The sequence below is a fragment of the Oncorhynchus keta genome, unplaced genomic scaffold, assembly GCF_023373465.1.
Source record: "Oncorhynchus keta strain PuntledgeMale-10-30-2019 unplaced genomic scaffold, Oket_V2 Un_contig_255_pilon_pilon, whole genome shotgun sequence".
Lineage (NCBI taxonomy): Eukaryota > Metazoa > Chordata > Actinopteri > Salmoniformes > Salmonidae > Oncorhynchus > Oncorhynchus keta.
The window spans coordinates 39526-58173 of NW_026284534.1; the positions used below are offsets into that span (position 1 = coordinate 39526).

Below are 18648 nucleotides of genomic sequence, written 5' to 3' on the forward strand. Positions count from 1 at the left end.
GGTGGTTAGAGGAGGCAGGTGGCCTAGTGGTTATTTTATTTTTATTTATTTCACCTTTATTTAACCAGGTAGGCTAGTTGAGAACAAGTTCTCATTTGCAACTGCGACCTGGCCAAGATAAAGCATAGCAGTGTGAACAGACAACACAGAGTTACACATGGAGTAAACAATTAACTAGTCAATAACACAGTAGAAAAAAATGGGCAATCTATATACAATGTGTGCAAAAGGCATGAGGAGGTAGGCGAATAATACAATTTTGCAGATTAACACTGGAGTGATAAATGATCAGATGCGCATGTACAGGTAGAGATATTGGTGTGCAAAAGAGCAGAAAAGTAAATAAATAAAAACAGTATAAAAACAGTATGGGAATGAGGTAGGTGAAAAGGGTGAGCTATTTACCTATAGACTATGTACAGCTGCAGCGTCGGTTAGCTGCTCGGATAGCTGATGTTTGAAGTTGGTGAGGGAGATAAAAGTCTCCAACTTCAGCGATTTTGCAATTCGTTCCAGTCACAGGCAGCAGAGTACTGGAACGAAAGGCGGCCAAATGAGGTGTTGGCTTTAGGGATGATCAGCGAGATACACCTGCTGGAGCGCGTGCTACGGATGGGTGTTGCCATCGTGACCAGTGAACTGAGATAAGGCGGAGCTTTACCTAGCATGGACTTGTAGATGACCTGGAGCCAGTGGGTCTGGCGACGAATATGTAGTGAGGGCCAGCCGACTAGAGCATACAAGTCGCAGTGGTGGGTGGTATAAGGGGCTTTAGTAACAAAACGGATGGCACTGTGATAGACTGCATCCAGTTTGCTGAGTAGAGTGTTGGAAGCCATTTTGTAGATGACGTCGCCAAAGTCGAGGATCGGTAGGATAGTCAGTTTTACAAGGGTAAGGTTGGCGGCGTGAGTGAAGGAGGCTTTGTTGCGGAATAGAAAGCCGACTCTGGATTTGATTTTTGATTGGAGATGTTTGATGTGAGTCTGGAAGGAGAGTTTGCAGTCTAGCCAGACACCTAGGTACTTATAGATGTCCACATATTCAAGGTTGGAACCATCCAGGGTGGTGATGCTAGTCGGGCATGCGGGTGCAGGCAGCGATCGGTTGAAAAGCATGCATTTGGTTTTACTCGCGTTTAAGAGCAGTTGGAGGCCACGGAAGGAGTGCTGTATGGCATTGAAGCTCGTTTGGAGGTTTGATAGCACAGTGTCCAATGACGGGCCGAAAGTATATAGAATGGTGTCGTCTGCGTAGAGGTGGATCAGGGAATCGCCCGCAGCAAGAGCAACATCATTGATATATACAGAGAAAAGAGTCGGCCCGAGAATTGAACCCTGTGGCACCCCCATAGAGACTGCCAAAGGACCGGACAGCATGCCCTCTGATTTGACACACTGAACTCTGTCTGCAAAGTAATTGGTGAACCAGGCAAGGCAGTCATCCGAAAAACCGAGGCTGTTGAGTCTGCCGATAAGAATTTGGTGATTGACAGAGTCGAAAGCCTTGGCGAGGTCAATGGAGACGGCTGCACAGTACTGTCTTTTATCGATGGCGGTTATGATATCGTTTAGGACCTTGACCGTGGCTGAGGTGCACCCGTGACCGGCTCGAAACCAGATTGCACAGCGGAGAAGGTACGGTGGGATTCGAGATGGTCAGTGACCTGTTTGTTGACTTGGCTTTCGAAGACCTTAGATAGTAATAAAGAATTTGTTCGTAACTGACTTGCCTAGTTAAAGAAATTATATAATTAAATAAATGTTTTTAAAAATATCCCAGGACACATTAGCTAGGAACAGCAAGCAAGCTAGCTAAATGTTCGAGAATGTGTTTTGACCTGTCCCCATATAAATATAGTTGGTTCAGAGTTGTTATTTCCATCTGCATGTCCTTATCACAACTGGTGTGGATGGACCAAATCAACGTGATGGCGATCTCACGCGCGTACCCGGGCTCGTCAGCATGTTAAACTGCAGACCTCAACAGAGCGGCACATTTTTTGCTCTTCATTTATCACAGGGCTGATATTCATAAGTCTCTCTTGGCTAAGAGTTGAGGAAAGACTTACTGCGTCACTTCTGGTTTTTATAAGAAACATTGTGTTGGAAATTACAAATTAATGTAAATGTACAGTATTGTACAGAACCACGAGTGAATGTAGCTCCCATCTCATATTGCTGAAATGAACAGCAAACCTGGTTGGCGGTCCTAATACATCTCGGGTATTATCCTCTTGAAGAAGTCCTAATACATCTCGGGTATTATCCTCTTGAAGAAGTCCTAATACATCTCAGGTATTATCCTCTTGAAGAAGTCCTAATACATCTCAGGTATTATCTCTAAATCAAACAGACAACGTGTGACTTCGTCTCAAGGAGTGAAATGTTCCAACCTCCCCGAGGAGGAGTGAAATGTTCCAACCTCCCTGAGGAGGAGGGAAATGTTCAACCTCCCCCCGAGGAGGAGTGAAATGTTCCAACCTCCCGAGGAGGAGTGAAATGTTCCAACCTCCCCGAGGAGGAGTGAAATGTTCCAACCTCCCCGAGGAAGAGTGAAATGTTCCAACCTCCCGAGGAAGAGTGAAATGTTCCAACCTCCCCGAGGAAGAGTGAAATGTTCCAACCTCCCCGAGGAGGAGTGAATGTTCCAACCTCCCCGAGGAGGAGTGAAATGTTCCAACCTCCCCGAGGAGGAGTGAAATGTTCCAACCTCCCCGAGGAGGAGTGAATGTTCCAACCTCCCGAGGAGGAGTGAAATGTTCCAACCTCCCGAGGAGGAGTGAAATGTTCCAACCTCCCCGAGGAGGAGTGAATGTTCCAACCTCCCGAGGAGGAGTGAAATGTTCCAACCTCCCCGAGGAGGAGTGAAATGTTCCAACCTCCCCGAGGAGGAGTGAATGTTCCAACCTCCCCCGAGGAGGAGTGAAATGTTCCAACCTCCCGAGGAGGAGTGAAATGTTCCAACCTCCCCGAGGAGGAGTGAAATGTTCCAACCTCCCGAGGAGGAGTGAATGTTCCAACCTCCCGAGGAGGAGTGAAATGTTCCAACCTCCCGAGGAGGAGTGAAATGTTCCAACCTCCCCGAGGAGGAGTGAAATGTTCCAACCTCCCCGAGGAGGAGTGAAATGTTCCAACCTCCCGAGGAGGAGTGAATGTTCCAACCTCCCCGAGGAGGAGTGAAATGTTCCAACCTCCCGAGGAGGAGTGAAATGTTCCAACCTCCCCGAGGAGGAGTGAATGTTCCAACCTCCCGAGGAGGAGTGAATGTTCCAACCTCCCCGAGGAGGAGTGAATGTTCCAACCTCCCCGAGGAGGAGTGAATGTTCCAACCTCCCGAGGAGGGAGTGAAATGTTCCAACCTCCCCGAGGAGGAGTGAAATGTTCCAACCTCCCCGAGGAGGAGTGAAATGTTCCAACCTCCCGAGGAGGAGTGAATGTTCCAACCTCCCGAGGAGGAGTGAAATGTTCCAACCTCCCGAGGAGGAGTGAAATGTTCCAACCTCCCCGAGGAGGAGTGAAATGTTCCAACCTCCCCCGAGGAGGAGGAAATGTTCCAACCTCCCCGAGGAGGAGTGAAATGTTCCAACCTCCCCGAGGAGGAGTGAAATGTTCCAACCTCCCCGAGGAGGAGTGAAATGTTCCAACCTCCCCGAGGAGGAGTGAAATGTTCCAACCTCCCCGAGGAGGAGTGAAATGTTCCAACCTCCCCGAGGAGGAGTGAAATGTTCCAACCTCCCCGAGGAGGAGTGAAATGTTCCAACCTCCCCGAGGAGGAGTGAAATGTTCCAACCTCCCCCGAGGAGGGTGAAATGTTCCAACCTCCCCGAGGAGGAGTGAAATGTTCCTCCCCGAGGAGGAGTGAAATGTCCTCCCGAGGAGGAGTGAAATGTTCCTCCCCGAGGAGGAGTGAAATGTTCCAACCCCCGAGGAGGAGTGAAATGTTCCAACCTCCCCGAGGAGGGGTGAAATGTTCCAACCTCCCCGAGGAGGGGTGAAATGTTCCAACCTCCCGAGGAGGGTGATGTTCTCCCCGAGGAGGGGTGAAACCTCCCCGAGGAGGGTGAAATGTTCCAACCTCCCCGAGGAGGGTGAAATGTTCCTCCCCGAGGAGGGGTGAAATGTTCCAACCTCCCGAGGAGGGTGAAATGTTCCAACCTCCCCGAGGAGGGGTGAAATGTTCCAACCTCCCCCGAGGAGGGGTGAAATGTTCCAACCTCCCCGAGGAGGGTGAATGTTCCAACCTCCCCGAGGAGGGGTGAAATGTTCCAACCTCCCGAGGAGGGGTGAAATGTTCCAACCTCCCCGAGGAGGGGTGAAATGTTCCAACCTCCCCGAGGAGGGTGAAATGTTCCAACCTCCCCGAGGAGGGTGAAATGTTCCAACCTCCCCGAGGAGGAGTGAAATGTTCCAACCTCCCCGAGGAGGGTGAAATGTTCCAACCTCCCCGAGGAGGGGTGAAATGTTCCAACCTCCCGAGGAGGAGTGAAATGTTCCAACCTCCCCGAGGAGGGGTGAAATGTTCCAACCTCCCGAGGAGGGTGAAATGTTCCAACCTCCCGAGGAGGAGTGAAATGTTCCAACCTCCCGAGGAGGAGTGAATGTTCCAACCTCCCGAGGAGGAGTGAAATGTTCCAACCTCCCGAGGAGGAGTGAAATGTTCCAACCTCCCCGAGGAGGTGAAATGTTCCAACCTCCCCGAGGAGGGTGAAATGTTCCAACCTCCCCGAGGAGGGGTGAAATGTTCCAACCTCCCCGAGGAGGGGTGAAATGTTCCAACCTCCCCGAGGAGGGGTGAAATGTTCCTCCCCAAGGAGTGAGGGAGTGAAATGTTCCAACCTCCCGAGGAGGAGTGAAATGTTCCAACCTCCCCAAGGAGGAGTGAAATGTTCCAACCTCCCCAAGGAGGAGTGAAATGTTCCTCCCCGAGGAGGGGTGAAATGTTCCTCCCTGAGGAGGAGTGAATGTTCCAACCTCCCCGAGGAGGGGTGAATGTTCCAACCTCCCCGAGGAGGGGTGAAATGTTCCTCCCCAAGGAGGAGTGAAATGTTCCTCCCAAGGAGGAGTGAAATGTTCCTCCCCAAGGAGGAGTGAAATGTTCCTCCCCAAGGAGGAGTGAAATGTTCCAACCTCCCCAAGGAGGGAAATGTGAAATGTTCCTCCCCAAGGAGGAGTGAAATGTTCCAACCTCCCAAGGAGGAGTGAAATGTTCCAACCTCCCCAAGGAGGAGTGAAATGTTCCAACCTCCCCAAGGAGGAGTGAAATGTTCCAACCTCCCCAAGGAGGAGTGAATGTTCCAACCTCCCCAAGGAGGAGTGAAATGTTCCAACCTCCCCAAGGAGGGGTGAAATGTTCCAACCTCCCCAAGGAGGGGTGAAATGTTCCAACCTCCCCAAGGAGGGGTGAAATGTTCCAACCTCCCCAAGGAGGGGTGAAATGTTCCAACCTCCCCAAGGAGGTGAAATGTTCCAACCTCCCCAAGGAGGGGTGAAATGTTCCAACCTCCCCAAGGAGGGGGTGAAATGTTCCTCCCCAAGGAGGAGTGAAATGTTCCTCCCCAAGGAGGAGTGAAATGTTCCTCCCAAAGGAGGAGTGAAATGTTCCAACCTCCCCAAGGAGGAGTGAATGTTCCAACCTCCCCAAGGAGGAGTGAAATGTTCCAACCTCCCCAAGGAGGAGTGAATGTTCCAACCTCCCCAAGGAGGGGTGAAATGTTCCAACCTCCCCAAGGAGGGGTGAAATGTTCCAACCTCCCCAAGGAGGGTGAAATGTTCCAACCTCCCAAGGAGGGTGAAATGTTCCAACCTCCCCAAGGAGGGGTGAAATGTTCCAACCTCCCCAAGGAGGGTGAAATGTTCCTCCCCAAGGAGGAGTGAAATGTTCCAACCTCCCCAAGGAGGAGTGAAATGTTCCAACCTCCCCAAGGAGGAGTGAAATGTTCCAACCTCCCCAAGGAGGAGTGAAATGTTCCAACCTCCCCAAGGAGGGGTGAAATGTTCCTCCCCAAGGAGGAGTGAAATGTTCCAACCTCCCAAGGAGGGGTGAAATGTTCCAACCTCCCCAAGGAGGGGTGAAAAGTTCCTCCCCAAGGAGGGGTGAAATGTTCCTCCCCAAGGAGGAGTGAAATGTTCCTCCCCAAGGAGGAGTGAAATGTTCCAACCTCCCCAAGGAGGAGTGAAATGTTCCAACCTCCCCAAGGAGGAGTGAAATGTTCCAACCTCCCCAAGGAGGGGTGAAATGTTCCAACCTCCCCAAGGAGGAGTGAAATGTTCCTCCCCAAGGAGGAGTGAAATGTTCCTCCCAAGGAGGAGTGAAATGTTCCTCCCCAAGGAGGAGTGAAATGTTCCAACCTCCCCAAGGAGGGGTGAAATGTTCCAACCTCCCCAAGGAGGTGAAATGTTCCAACCTCCCAAGGAGGGGTGAAATGTTCCTCCCCAAGGAGGAGTGAAATGTTCCAACCTCCCCAAGGAGGAGTGAAATGTTCCAACCTCCCCAAGGAGGAGTGAAATGTTCCAACCTCCCCAAGGAGGAGTGAAATGTTCCAACCTCCCAAGGAGGAGTGAAATGTTCCAACCTCCCCAAGGAGGGGTGAAATGTTCCTCCCAAGGAGGAGTGAAATGTTCCAACCTCCCCAAGGAGGAGTGAAATGTTCCAACCTCCCCAAGGAGGTGAAATGTTCCAACCTCCCCAAGGAGGGTGAAATGTTCCTCCCCAAGGAGGGGTGAAATGTTCCAACCTCCCCAAGGAGGAGTGAAATGTTCCAACCTCCCCAAGGAGGAGTGAAATGTTCCAACCTCCCCAAGGAGGAGTGAAATGTTCCAACCTCCCCAAGGAGGAGTGAAATGTTCCAACCTCCCCAAGGAGGAGTGAAATGTTCCAACCTCCCCGAGGAGGAGTGAAATGTTCCAACCTCCCCGAGGAGGAGTGAAATGTTCCAACCTCCCCAAGGAGGGGTGAAATGTTCCTCCCAAGGAGGAGTGAAATGTTCCTCCCCAAGGAGGAGTGAAATGTTCCAACCTCCCCAAGGAGGGGTGAAATGTTCCAACCTCCCCAAGGAGGGGTGAAATGTTCCAACCTCCCCAAGGAGGGGTGAAATGTTCCAACCTCCCCAAGGAGGGGTGAAATGTTCCAACCTCCCCAAGGAGGAGTGAATGTTCCAACCTCCCCAAGGAGGGTGAAATGTTCCAACCTCCCCAAGGAGGGGTGAAATGTTCCTCCCCAAGGAGGAGTGAAATGTTCCAACCTCCCCGAGGAGGAGTGAAATGTTCCAACCTCCCGAGGAGGGGTGAAATGTTCCAACCTCCCGAGGAGGGTGAAATGTTCCAACCTCCCCGAGGAGGGGTGAATGTTCCAACCTCCCCGAGGAGGAGTGAAATGTTCCAACCTCCCCGAGGAGGAGTGAAATGTTCCAACCCTCCCGAGGAGGAGTGAAATGTTCCAACCTCCCGAGGAGGAGTGAAATGTTCCAACCTCCCGAGGAGGAGTGAATGTTCCAACCTCCCCGAGGAGGAGTGAAATGTTCCAACCTCCCGAGGAGGAGTGAAATGTTCCAACCTCCCGAGGAGGAGTGAAATGTTCCAACCTCCCGAGGAGGGGTGAAATGTTCCAACCTCCCGAGGAGGGGTGAAATGTTCCAACCTCCCCGAGGAGGGGTGAAATGTTCCAACCTCCCCGAGGAGGGGTGAAATGTTCCAACCTCCCGAGGAGGAGTGAAATGTTCCAACCTCCCCGAGGAGGAGTGAAATGTTTCAACCTCCCCGAGGAGGGTGAAATGTTCCTCCCCGAGGAGGAGTGAAATGTTCCAACCTCCCCGAGGAGGAGTGAAATGTTCCAACCTCCCGAGGAGGGTGAATGTTCCAACCTCCCCGAGGAGGAGTGAAATGTTCCAACCTCCCCGAGGAGGAGTGAAATGTTCCAACCTCCCCGAGGAGGAGTGAAATGTTCCAACCTCCCCGAGGAGGAGTGAAATGTTCCAACCTCCCCGAGGAGGAGTGAAATGTTCCAACCTCCCCGAGGAGGAGTGAAATGTTCCAACCTCCCCGAGGAGGAGTGAAATGTGACATTGTCAGAAAATGCATAAATCAGAAGCTGCAACTTGGAAATAAATTAATTCTTTTGAGCATTTTGAACAAATATCAGAAGACAATTTGCCATTTTTAACACATTGTGCTACTATTCCTAACCCAGAAACATGGGTCTATTTTGTGTGTGTGTGTGTGTGTGTGTGTGTGTGTGTGTGCACGTAGCATCAAATATATCTAAAGTCTTCAAATCAAAATGTATTTGTCAAATGATTCATAAACAACAGGTGCAGACTAACCGTGAAGTGCTTACTTCTGACTCCATTTCCAACAATATAGTGACACAAGTAATGACAATAACCTGTCAAAATCACATGGCTATATACAGGAAGTACCATGGCTATATACAGGAAGTACCATGGCTATATACAGGAAGTACCATGGCTATATACAGGAAGTACCATGGCTATATACAGGAAGTACCATGGCTATATACAGGAAGTACCATGGCTATATACAGGAAGTACCATGGCTATATACAGGAAGTACCATGGCCATATACAGGAAGTACCATGGCCATATACAGGAAGTACCATGGCCATATACAGGAAGTACCATGGCCATATACAGGAAGTACCATGGCCATATACAGGAAGTACCATGGCCATATACAGGAAGTACCATGGCCATATACAGGAAGTACCATGGCCATATACAGGAAGTACCATGGCCATATACAGGAAGTACCAGGTAATAACATGGCTATAAACAGGAAGTACCAGGTAATAACATGGCTATAAACAGGAAGTACCAGATAATAACTTGGCTATAAACAGGAAGTACCAGATAATAACATGGCTATAAACAGGAAGTACCAGGTGACATGATGTTCCTTCACAAGGAATATGTATTTTATGTGACATGGTGTTGTGACTTCTCTACCTCAAACAGATTTGCCAATAACATGAATAATAACATTTGCATATTGTTTGTGTGTTTTCACACTTGACTTTAAGTTACTCAACAACTAAAACAATAATCTGCCCGCCTGCCTGCCCGGTAGATTTGTAAAAAAATCACAGTTTTTAATCAAGTGTATAAAAAATAAATACAAAATCTACAATCTAAGGGCTGGATTCAATCCGTAGCTCTGAAGAGCTGCTCTACGGCACGATGGAAGTTCAAAGGCAGTGCTCTTATGTTATCGAAGATTGTACAGTCGTGGCCAAAAGTTTTGAGAATGACACAAATATTAATTTTCACAAAGTCTGCTGCCTCAGTTTGTATGATGGCAATTTGCATGTACTCCACAAATGAATATTTGTGTCATTCTCAGAGCTTTTGGCCACGACTGTATTCACGGTAAACGGTGCTGCGTATGTAGACTCAATCTGAAATAACCTTTACCTTGAACTTCAGCGCTACAGATTGAATCTAGAGCCTTATTTTGGCGGAGTTAAGGCCTCTTGATTTTGCCTTTGGAACAATCTGTCAGTCCAATGGTTTCTGTCTGTCTCGTGGAATCAGTATATAACACAGGCTGTCTCAAATCACAAACTAAAAAAAAGTAGTGCACTATAAATAGGGAATAGGGCGCCATAGGGCTCTGGTCTAAAGTAGTGCACTATATAGGGGAATAGGGCTCTGGTCTGAAGTAGTGCACTATATAGGGAATAGGGTGCCATAGGGCTCTGGTCTAAAGTAGTGCACTATAGGGAATAGGGTGCCATAGGGCTCTGGTCTGAAGTAGTGCACTATATAGGGAATAGGGTGCCATAGGGCTCTGGTCTAAAGTAGTGCACTATATAGGGGATAGGGTGCCATAGGGCTCTGGTCTAAAGTAGTGCACTATATAGGGAATAGGGTGCCATAGGGCTCTGGTCAAAAGTAGTGCACTATATAGGGAAATAGGGTGCCATAGGGCTCTGGTCTAAAGTAGTGCACTATATAGGGAATAGGGTGCCATAGGGCTCTGGTCTAAAGTAGTGCACTATATAGGGAATAGGGTGCCATAGGGCTCTGGTCTAAAAGTAGTGCACTATATAGGGAATAGGGTGCCATAGGGCTCTGGTCTAAAGTAGTGCACTATATAGGGAATAGGGTGCCATAGGGCTCTGGTCTAAAGTAGTGCACTATATAGGGGATAGGGTGCCATAGGGCTCTGGTCTAAAGTAGTGCACTATATAGGGGATAGGGTGCCATAGGGCTCTGGTCTAAAGTAGTGCACTATATAGGGAATAGGGTGCCATAGGGCTCTGGTCAAAAGTAGTGCACTATATAGGGAATAGGGTGTCATAGGGCTCTGGTCTAAAGTAGTGCACTATATAGGGAATAGGGTGCCATAGGGCTCTGGTCTAAAGTAGTGCACTATATAGGGAATAGGGTGCCATAGGGCTCTGGTCTAAAGTAGTGCACTATATAGGGAATAGGGTGCCATAGGGCTCTGGTCTAAAGTAGTGCACTATATAGGGAATAGGGTGCCATAGGGCTCTGGTCAAAAGTAGTGCACTATATAGGGAATAGGGTGCCATAGGGCTCTGGTCAAAAGTAGTGCACTATATATAGGGAATAGGGTGCCATAGAGCTCTGGTCAGAAGTAGTGCACTATATATAGGGAATAGGGTGCCATAGAGCTCTGGTCAAAAGTAGTGCACTATATAGGGAATAGGGTGCCATAGGGCTCTGGTCAAAAGTAGTGCACTATATAGGGAATAGGGTGCCATAGGGCTCTGGTCAAAAGTAGTGCACTATATAGGGAATAGGGTGCCACTAGTTTCACCGTTCAGTCAAAACAAAATAAATGACATGAAATAAAGAGAATAATGGACAAATGTCTCACCAAGCAAAGTTCCCTCACGCCACACAACGTTCCTCCAATCAAAGTTCCTCACGCCACACAACGTTCCTCCAATCAAAGTTCCTCACGCCACACAACGTTCCTCCAATCAAAGTACCCTCACGCCACACAACGTTCCTCCAATCAAAGTACCCTCACGCCACACAACGTTCCTCCAATCAAAGTTCCCTCACGCCACACAACGTTCCTCCAATCAAAGTTCCCTCACGCCACACAACGTTCCTCCAATCAAAGTTCCCTCCACGCCACACAACGTTCCTCCAATCAAAGTTCCCTCACGCCACACAACGTTCCTCCAATCAAAGTTCCCCTCACGCCACACAACGCTCCTCCAATCAAAGTTCCCTCACGCCACACAACGTTCCTCCAATCAAACAGAACAACATGTTGTGCTACTCAACAGAAGGAATAGTGGAATGTCAGTCGAGGACCTGACCATGAACTTGGTTCAATTAATCCCACTGTCGGTAATGTTATGGATCATTATTGATAATTAACTACGGCGTTATATCTCGTTCCCCAAAGCATCACTGTCCTATACGAACACTGAGGATTACTGCAAATCACACTTCACATTGTATTCATTCAATTGGAACGGTCTGATTAAAAACCCTTAAATACTACCGATGGTTGACTCCCAAATTCTCTAAAATGGTTTCTGGAGTGGAGTGAACAAATGGAATGAGTTTCATTTCATTCTTTATAATTCTAGTTTCCATTTACTTTCACATCTCCAGTCCTGTCAGTTCAGTGGTCGTTTAAAAGTATTGGTAGACACGATAAGGTAAAACACATTTATTGATAATTTTTAACACTTCACATTGTGACTCCCGGGTGGACGCAGCGATCGAAGGCACTGCGGATTGTTCCGGGCTTTGTAACTGTCTACATCCTTGCCGTTCATCGCCGTTTCCATCTTCCCTGCGACCTGCCCTGTCAGGAACTGCGATGAGTAACAGCGTAGCCGGCGTTGCTACCATGACAATGACCATGAGGACAGTAATGTCTCTCCATCGCAGGTGAGGGGTCTTTTTAAATGAACGAAAGCAGTTTTACAACAAGAAAATATCTTAAAGTGTTTTGTCCAAATACTGCTGGAGTCAACTAATAAAAGAATGGACCTGACCAGAGAGGTCCAGAACCTGAAGAACAGGGTGCAGTTCTCCCAGGGTCAGCACGATGAGGAGAAACAGGAGAACAGCAGTTCTCCCAGGGTCAGCACGGTGAGTTGAAACAGGAGAACAGCAGTTCTCCCAGGGTCAGCTCGGTGAGTTGAAACAGGAGAACAGCAGTTCTCCCAGGGTCAGCACGATGAGGAGAAACAGGAGAACAGCAGTTCTCCCAGGGTCAGATGAGTGAGTTGAAACAGGAGAACAGCAGTTCTCCCAGGGTCAGCACGATGAGGAGAAACAGGAGAACAGCAGTTCTCCCAGGGTCAGCACGGTGAGTTGAAACAGGAGAACAGCAGTTCTCCCAGGGTCAGCACGATGAGGTGAAACAGGAGAACAGCAGTTCTCCCAGGGTCAGCACGGTGAGTTGAAACAGGAGAACAGGCAAGATGACAGCAATCTGTCAGCCATTGAGAGAGGACATCAGTTCTGTGTGTGAATCCATGATAACAATGACGGACCTCCCGGGTTAGACCCTCCCAGGGGGTAGATCGGTTAGACCCTCCCAGGGGTAGATCGGTTAGACCCTCCCGGGTTAGACCCTCCCAGGTGGTAGATCGGTTAAACCCTCCCGGGTGGTAGGTCAGTTAGACCCTCCCGGGTGTTAGATTGGTTAAACCCTCCCGGGTGGTAGATCAGTTAGACCCTCCTGGGCGGTAGATCGGTTAGACCCTCCCGGGTGGTAGATCAGTTAGACCCTCCCGGGCGGTAGATCGGTTAGACCCTCCCGTGTGGTAGATCGGTTAGACCCTCCCGGGTGGTAGATCGGTTAAATCCTCCCGGGTGGTAGATCGGTTAAATCCTCCCGGGTGGTAGATCGATTAGAGCCTCCCGGGTGGTAGATCGATTAGACCCTCCCGGGTGGTAGATTGATTAGACCCTCCCGCAAGGTCAAATGCTATTACTAGAGGGTTTGGGGTTAAGGTTATAATTAGGTTTAGGAGCTAGGATTAGTTTTAGGGTTAAGTTTAGGTTTAGGAGCTAGGATTAGTTTTAGGGTTAAGTTTAGGTTTAGGAGCTAGGATTAGTTTTAGGGTTAAGTTTAGGTTTAGGAGCTAGGATTAGTTTTAGGGTTAAGTTTAGGTTTAGGAGCTAGGATTAGTTTTAGGGTTAAGTTTAGGTTTAGGAGCTAGGATTAGTTTTAGGGTTAAGTTTAGGTTTAGGGGGTGAGAAGGATTACTTACCCTATCCTAGGTATTCCTTGAAGAGGTGGGGTTTCAGGTGTCTCCGGAAGGTGGTGATTGACTCCGCTGTCCTGGCGTCGTGAGTGAGTTTGTTCCACCATTGGGGGGCCAGAGCAGCGAACAGTTTTGACTGGGCTGAGCGGGAACTGTACTTCCTCAGTGGTAGGGAGGCGAGCAGGCCAGAGGTGGATGAACGCAGTGCCCTTGTTTGGGTGTAGGGCCTGATCAGAGCCTGGAGGTACTGAGGTGCCGTTCCCCTCACAGCTCCGTAGGCAAGCACCATGGTCTTGTAGCGGATGCGAGCTTCAACTGGAAGCCAGTGGAGAGAGCGGAGGAGCGGGGTGACGTGAGAGAACTTGGGAAGGTTGAACACCAGACGGGCTGCGGCGTTCTGGATGAGTTGTAGGGGTTTAATGGCACAGGCAGGGAGCCCAGCCAACAGCGAGTTGCAGTAATCAAGACGGAGATGACAAGTGCCTGGATTAGGACCTGCGCCGCTTCCTGTGTGAGGCAGGGTCGTACTCTGCGGATGTTGTAGAGCATGAACCTACAGGAACGGGACACCGCCTTGATGTTAGTTGAGAACGACAGGGTGTGTGTGTAACTATAAGGTAACAAAGCAAACAGGAGTTTTTTTTGTGTGCAGATGTGTGTGTCTTGCGATGGGGGCGTGTCGACACACCGTTAAGGTCCTTCAGTCCATCCAAAACTCCAGAATAATCCTGCTGCATCGTGAACGTAAAACGAAGAACTAAGAAACATCCTTACTTCCAATGGCAGTGACGGCCTTAGATTCAGGGGTTTTGGAGAAGTAGAGTACTTGTGTAACAGTACAACTTTAGACCGTCCCCTCGCCCATACCCGGGCGCGAACCAGGGACCCTCTGCACACATCAACAACAGTCACCCACGAAGCATCGTTACCAAGTTGACAAGTGACGTGACCGACTGAAACGCTATTTAGCGCGTACCTCCGCTGGCGAGCTAGCTATTTCACATCCGTTACACTTGGAACATGGAAGTCGTTGAGCAGGAGTCTGAGGAGGCGTTTACAGGATGGGTAAACGATGGTAGGTGGGTGGTGAGTTATCTCAATACCAAATCATTTCTGGGTAAAAAAAAATAAGCAGGGGCGCAACTTTGGTTTTAGAAGTGGTGGGGGGGGGGGACATCACTTTTTAATTACTATTACTTATTATTACTTAAAACACTCCAAATAGCCGACCCGACCACTCAGAGGTGTCCACATGGTCCTAAAGCACACCGTTGCCTCAATTAAAACTAGCGTCTTAGCAAAGAGCAATTTCACAAGAAAGAATTTTGCTCGGACTCTGGGAGTGGTCTGAGTGGATGGGAAAACTGAAAACTAGCTGTTATTGGCAGAGAGGTTTGGAACTCTCTTTCTTATTGGTCTATTAACTAATTTACTGCAAGGTGATGTCACAGTGGAACGCCAAAACTCCATCCCACCAAAACAGGCTGAAATGTCTGTTCTTTTCAAACAGCTCTTACACTAAATGGGCATTATCATAATGTTCATGAGTTCACAGTATTACTTCAACCTCATAGTGTGGAAATATACACTGCTCAAAAAAATGAAGGGAACACTAAAATAACACATCCTAGATCTGAATGAATGAAATATTCTTATTAAATACTTTTTTCTTTACAGTTGAATGTGCTGACAACAAAATCACACAAAAATTATCAACGTAAATCAAATGTATCAACCCATGGAGGTCTGGATTTGGAGTCACACTCAAAATTAAAGTGGAAAACCACACTACAGGCTGATCCAACTTTGATGTAATGTCCTTAAAACAAGTCAAAATGAGGCTCAGTAGTGTGTGTATGACCTCCCTACAACGCCTGGGCATGCTCCTGATGAGGTGGCGGATGGTCTGTGCCATCCTGGATGAGCTGCACTACCTGAGCCACTTGTGTGGGTTGTAGACTCCGTCTCATGCTGCCACTAGAGTGAAAGCACCGCCAGCATTCAAAAGTGACCAAAACATCAGCCAGGAAGCATAGGAACTGAGAAGTGGTCTGTGGTCCCCACCTGCTGAACCACTCCTTTATTGGGGGTGTCTTTGCTAATTGCCTATAATTTCCACCTGTTGTCTATTCCATTTGCACAACAGCATGTGAAATGTATTGTCAATCAGTGTTGCTTCCTAAGTGGACAGTTTGATTTCACAGAAGTGTGATTGACTTGGAGTTACATTGTGTTGTTTAAGTGTTCCCTTTATTTTTTTGAGCAGTGTATATGTATATATATCAATATACACACACACACTAAATAAAAAGGGGCACAGTGCATTAGGAATGGACACAGTGAACAAAACATTAAGAACACCTTCCTAATATTGTGTTGCACCCTCTTTTTCCCTCAGAACTGCCTCAATTCATCAGGGAAATGGACTCTACAAGGTGTCTAAAGCGTTCCACAGGGATGCTGGCCCATGTTGACTCTATAAGGTGTCGAAAGCGTTCCACAGGGATGCTGGTCCATGTTGACTCTATAAGGTGTCTAAAGCGTTCCACAGGGATGCTGGTCCATGATGACTCTACAAGGTGTCTAAAGCGTTCCACAGGGATGCTGGCCCATGTTGACTCTACAAGGTGTTGAAAGCGTTCCACAGGGATGCTGGCCCATGTTGACTCTACAAGGTGTGGAAAGCGTTCCACAGGGATGCTGGTCCATGTTGACTCTACAAGGTGTGGAAAGCGTTCCACAGGGATGCTGGCCCATGTTGACTCTACAAGGTGTGGAAAGCGTTCCACAGGGATGCTGGCCCATGTTGACTCTACAAGGTGTCGAAAGCGTTCCACAGGGATGCTGGCCCATGTTGACTCTACAAGGTGTCTAAAGCGTTCCACAGGGATGCTGGCCCATGTTGACTCTACAAGGTGTGGAAAGCGTTCCACAGGGATGCTGGCCCATGTTGACTCTACAAGGTGTGGAAAGCGTTCCACAGGGATGCTGGCCCATGTTGACTCTACAAGGTGTGGAAAGCGTTCCACAGGGATGCTGGCCCATGTTGACTCTACAAGGTGTGGAAAGCGTTCCACAGGGATGCTGGCCCATGTTGACTCTACAAGGTGTCTAAAGCGTTCCACAGGGATGCTGGCCCATGTTGACTCTACAAGGTGTGGAAAGCGTTCCACAGGGATGCTGGCCCATGTTGACTCTACAAGGTGTGGAAAGCGTTCCACAGGGATGCTGGCCCATGTTGACTCTACAAGGTGTGGAAAGCGTTCCACAGGGATGCTGGCCCATGTTGACTCTACAAGGTGTTGAAAGCGTTCCACAGGGATGCTGGCCCATGTTGACTCTACAAGGTGTTGAAAGCGTTCCACAGGGATGCTGGCCCATGTTGACTCTACAAGGTGTGGAAGCGTTCACAGGGATGCTGGCCCATGTTGACTCTACAAGGTGTTGAAAGCGTTCCACAGGGATGCTGGCCCATGTTGACTCTACAAGGTGTGGAAGCGTTCCACAGGGATGCTGGCCCATGTTGACTCTACAAGGTGTTGAAAGCGTTCCACAGGGATGCTGGTCCATGTTGACTCTACAAGGTGTCTAAAGCGTTCCACAGGGATGCTGGTCCATGTTGACTCTACAAGGTGTTGAAAGCGTTCCACAGGGATGCTGGTCCATGTTGACTCTACAAGGTGTCGAAAGCGTTCCACAGGGATGCTGGTCCATGTTGACTCTACAAGGTGTCTAAAGCGTTCCACAGGGATGCTGGTCCATGTTGACTCTATAAGGTGTCTAAAGCGTTCCACAGGGATGCTGGTCCATGTTGACTCTATAAGGTGTCTAAAGCGTTCCACAGGGATGCTGGCCCATGTTGACTCTATAAGGTGTCTAAAGCGTTCCACAGGGATGCTGGTCCATGTTGACTCTATAAGGTGTCTAAAGCGTTCCACAGGGATGCTGGCCCATGTTGACTCTACAAGGTGTCGAAAGCGTTCCACAGGGATGCTGGCCCATGTTGACTCTACAAGGTGTTGAAAGCGTTCCACAGGGATGCTGGCCCATGTTGACTCTACAAGGTGTTGAAAGCGTTCCACAGGGATGCTGGCCCCATGTTGACTCTACAAGGTGTCTAAAGCGTTCCACAGGGATGCTGGCCCATGTTGACTCTACAAGGTGTCTAAAGCGTTCCACAGGGATGCTGGTCCATGTTGACTCTACAAGGTGTTGAAAGCGTTCCACAGGGATGCTGGTCCATGTTGACTCTACAAGGTGTTGAAAGCGTTCCACAGGGATGCTGGTCCATGTTGACTCTACAAGGTGTTGAAAGCGTTCCACAGGGATGCTGGTCCATGTTGACTCTACAAGGTGTTGAAAGCGTTCCACAGGGATGCTGGCCCATGTTGACTCTACAAGGTGTTGAAAGCGTTCCACAGGGATGCTGGTCCATGTTGACTCTACAAGGTGTCTAAAGCGTTCCACAGGGATGCTGGCCCATGTTGACTCTACAAGGTGTCGAAAGCGTTCCACAGGGATGCTGGTCCATGTTGACTCTACAAGGTGTGGAAAGCGTTCCCACAGGGATGCTGGCCCATGTTGACTCTACAAGGTGTTGAAAGCGTTCCACAGGGATGCTGGCCCATGTTGACTCTACAAGGTGTGGAAAGCGTTCCACAGGGATGCTGGCCCATGTTGACTCTACAAGGTGTTGAAAGCGTTCCACAGGGATGCTGGCCCATGTTGACTCTACAAGGTGTGGGAAAGCGTTCCACAGGGATGCTGGTCCATGTTGACTCTACAAGGTGTCTGAAAGCGTTCCACAGGGATGCTGGCCCATGTTGACTCTACGAGGTGTTGAAAGCGTTCCACAGGGATGCTGGTCCATGTTGACTCTACGAGGTGTCTGAAAGCGTTCCACAGGGATGCTGGTCCATGTTGACTCTACAAGGTGTCTAAAGCGTTCCACAGGGATGCTGGCCCATGTTGACTCTACAAGGTATTGAAAGCGTTCCACAGGGATGCTGGTCCATGTTGACTCTATAAGGTGTCTAAAGCGTTCTACAGGGATGCTGGCCCATGTTGACTCTACAAGGTGTCCAAAGTGTTCCACAGGGATGCTGGCCCATGTTGACTCTACGAGGTGTTGAAAGCGTTCCACAGGGATGCTGGTCCATGTTGACTCTATAAGGTGTCTAAAGCGTTCCACAGGGTGCTGGCCCATGTTGACTCTACAAGGTGTTGAAAGCGTTCCACAGGGATGCTGGCCCATGTTGACTCAATGCTTCCCACAGTTGTGTCCAGTTGTCTGGATGTGTTTTGGGTGGTGGACCATTCTTGATAAACACGGGAAACTGTTGAGTGGAAAAACCCAGCAGCGTTGCAGTTCTTGACAGAACCAGTGTGCCTAGCACCTACTACCATACCTCGTTCAAAGGCAC

General features: G+C 49.1%; 1 protein-coding gene and 1 long non-coding RNA gene across 14 annotated transcripts; one reads left to right on the top strand and one right to left on the bottom strand.

The window, feature by feature from the left end:
- Positions 1-1953: 1953 nt before the first annotated feature.
- On the bottom strand, positions 1954-10231 carry LOC127922411 (uncharacterized). Of its 13 annotated transcripts, XR_008111190.1 has the most exons (5): positions 7862-10231; positions 6882-6939; positions 3561-3792; positions 3080-3137; positions 1954-2395 (listed from the first exon to the last, which is right to left on the bottom strand). It is a non-coding gene; the product is annotated as an uncharacterized LOC127922411 (long non-coding RNA). The 13 variants fall into 13 exon arrangements; XR_008111186.1 differs by lacking the exon at positions 3080-3137 and having other exon boundaries at positions 1961-2395; XR_008111187.1 differs by lacking the exon at positions 3080-3137 and having other exon boundaries at positions 1962-2395; positions 3590-3792.
- A 3605-nt stretch (positions 10232-13836) lies between these two features.
- LOC127922407 (uncharacterized) lies at positions 13837-18332 on the top strand. Its single transcript, XM_052506110.1, has 10 exons — positions 13837-15660; positions 15709-15852; positions 15949-15996; positions 16141-16284; positions 16381-16524; positions 16906-17241; positions 17339-17434; positions 17675-17722; positions 17868-17915; positions 18159-18332. Exons 1-10 carry the CDS (start codon positions 15647-15649, stop codon positions 18211-18213), a joined length of 1077 nt encoding a protein of 358 aa, XP_052362070.1. The 5' UTR covers positions 13837-15646; the 3' UTR covers positions 18214-18332.
- Positions 18333-18648: the final 316 nt, after the last annotated feature.

Bases quoted from the DNA above. Each gene is read 5' to 3' on its own strand.
- LOC127922407 (XM_052506110.1), top strand. The intron at 16,285-16,380 runs GTGTGGAAAGCG...TGACTCTACAAG, and splicing joins GCCCATGTTGACTCTACAAG to GTGTGGAAAGCGTTCCACAG. The intron at 17,242-17,338 runs GTGTTGAAAGCG...TGACTCTACAAG, and splicing joins GCCCATGTTGACTCTACAAG to GTGTCTAAAGCGTTCCACAG.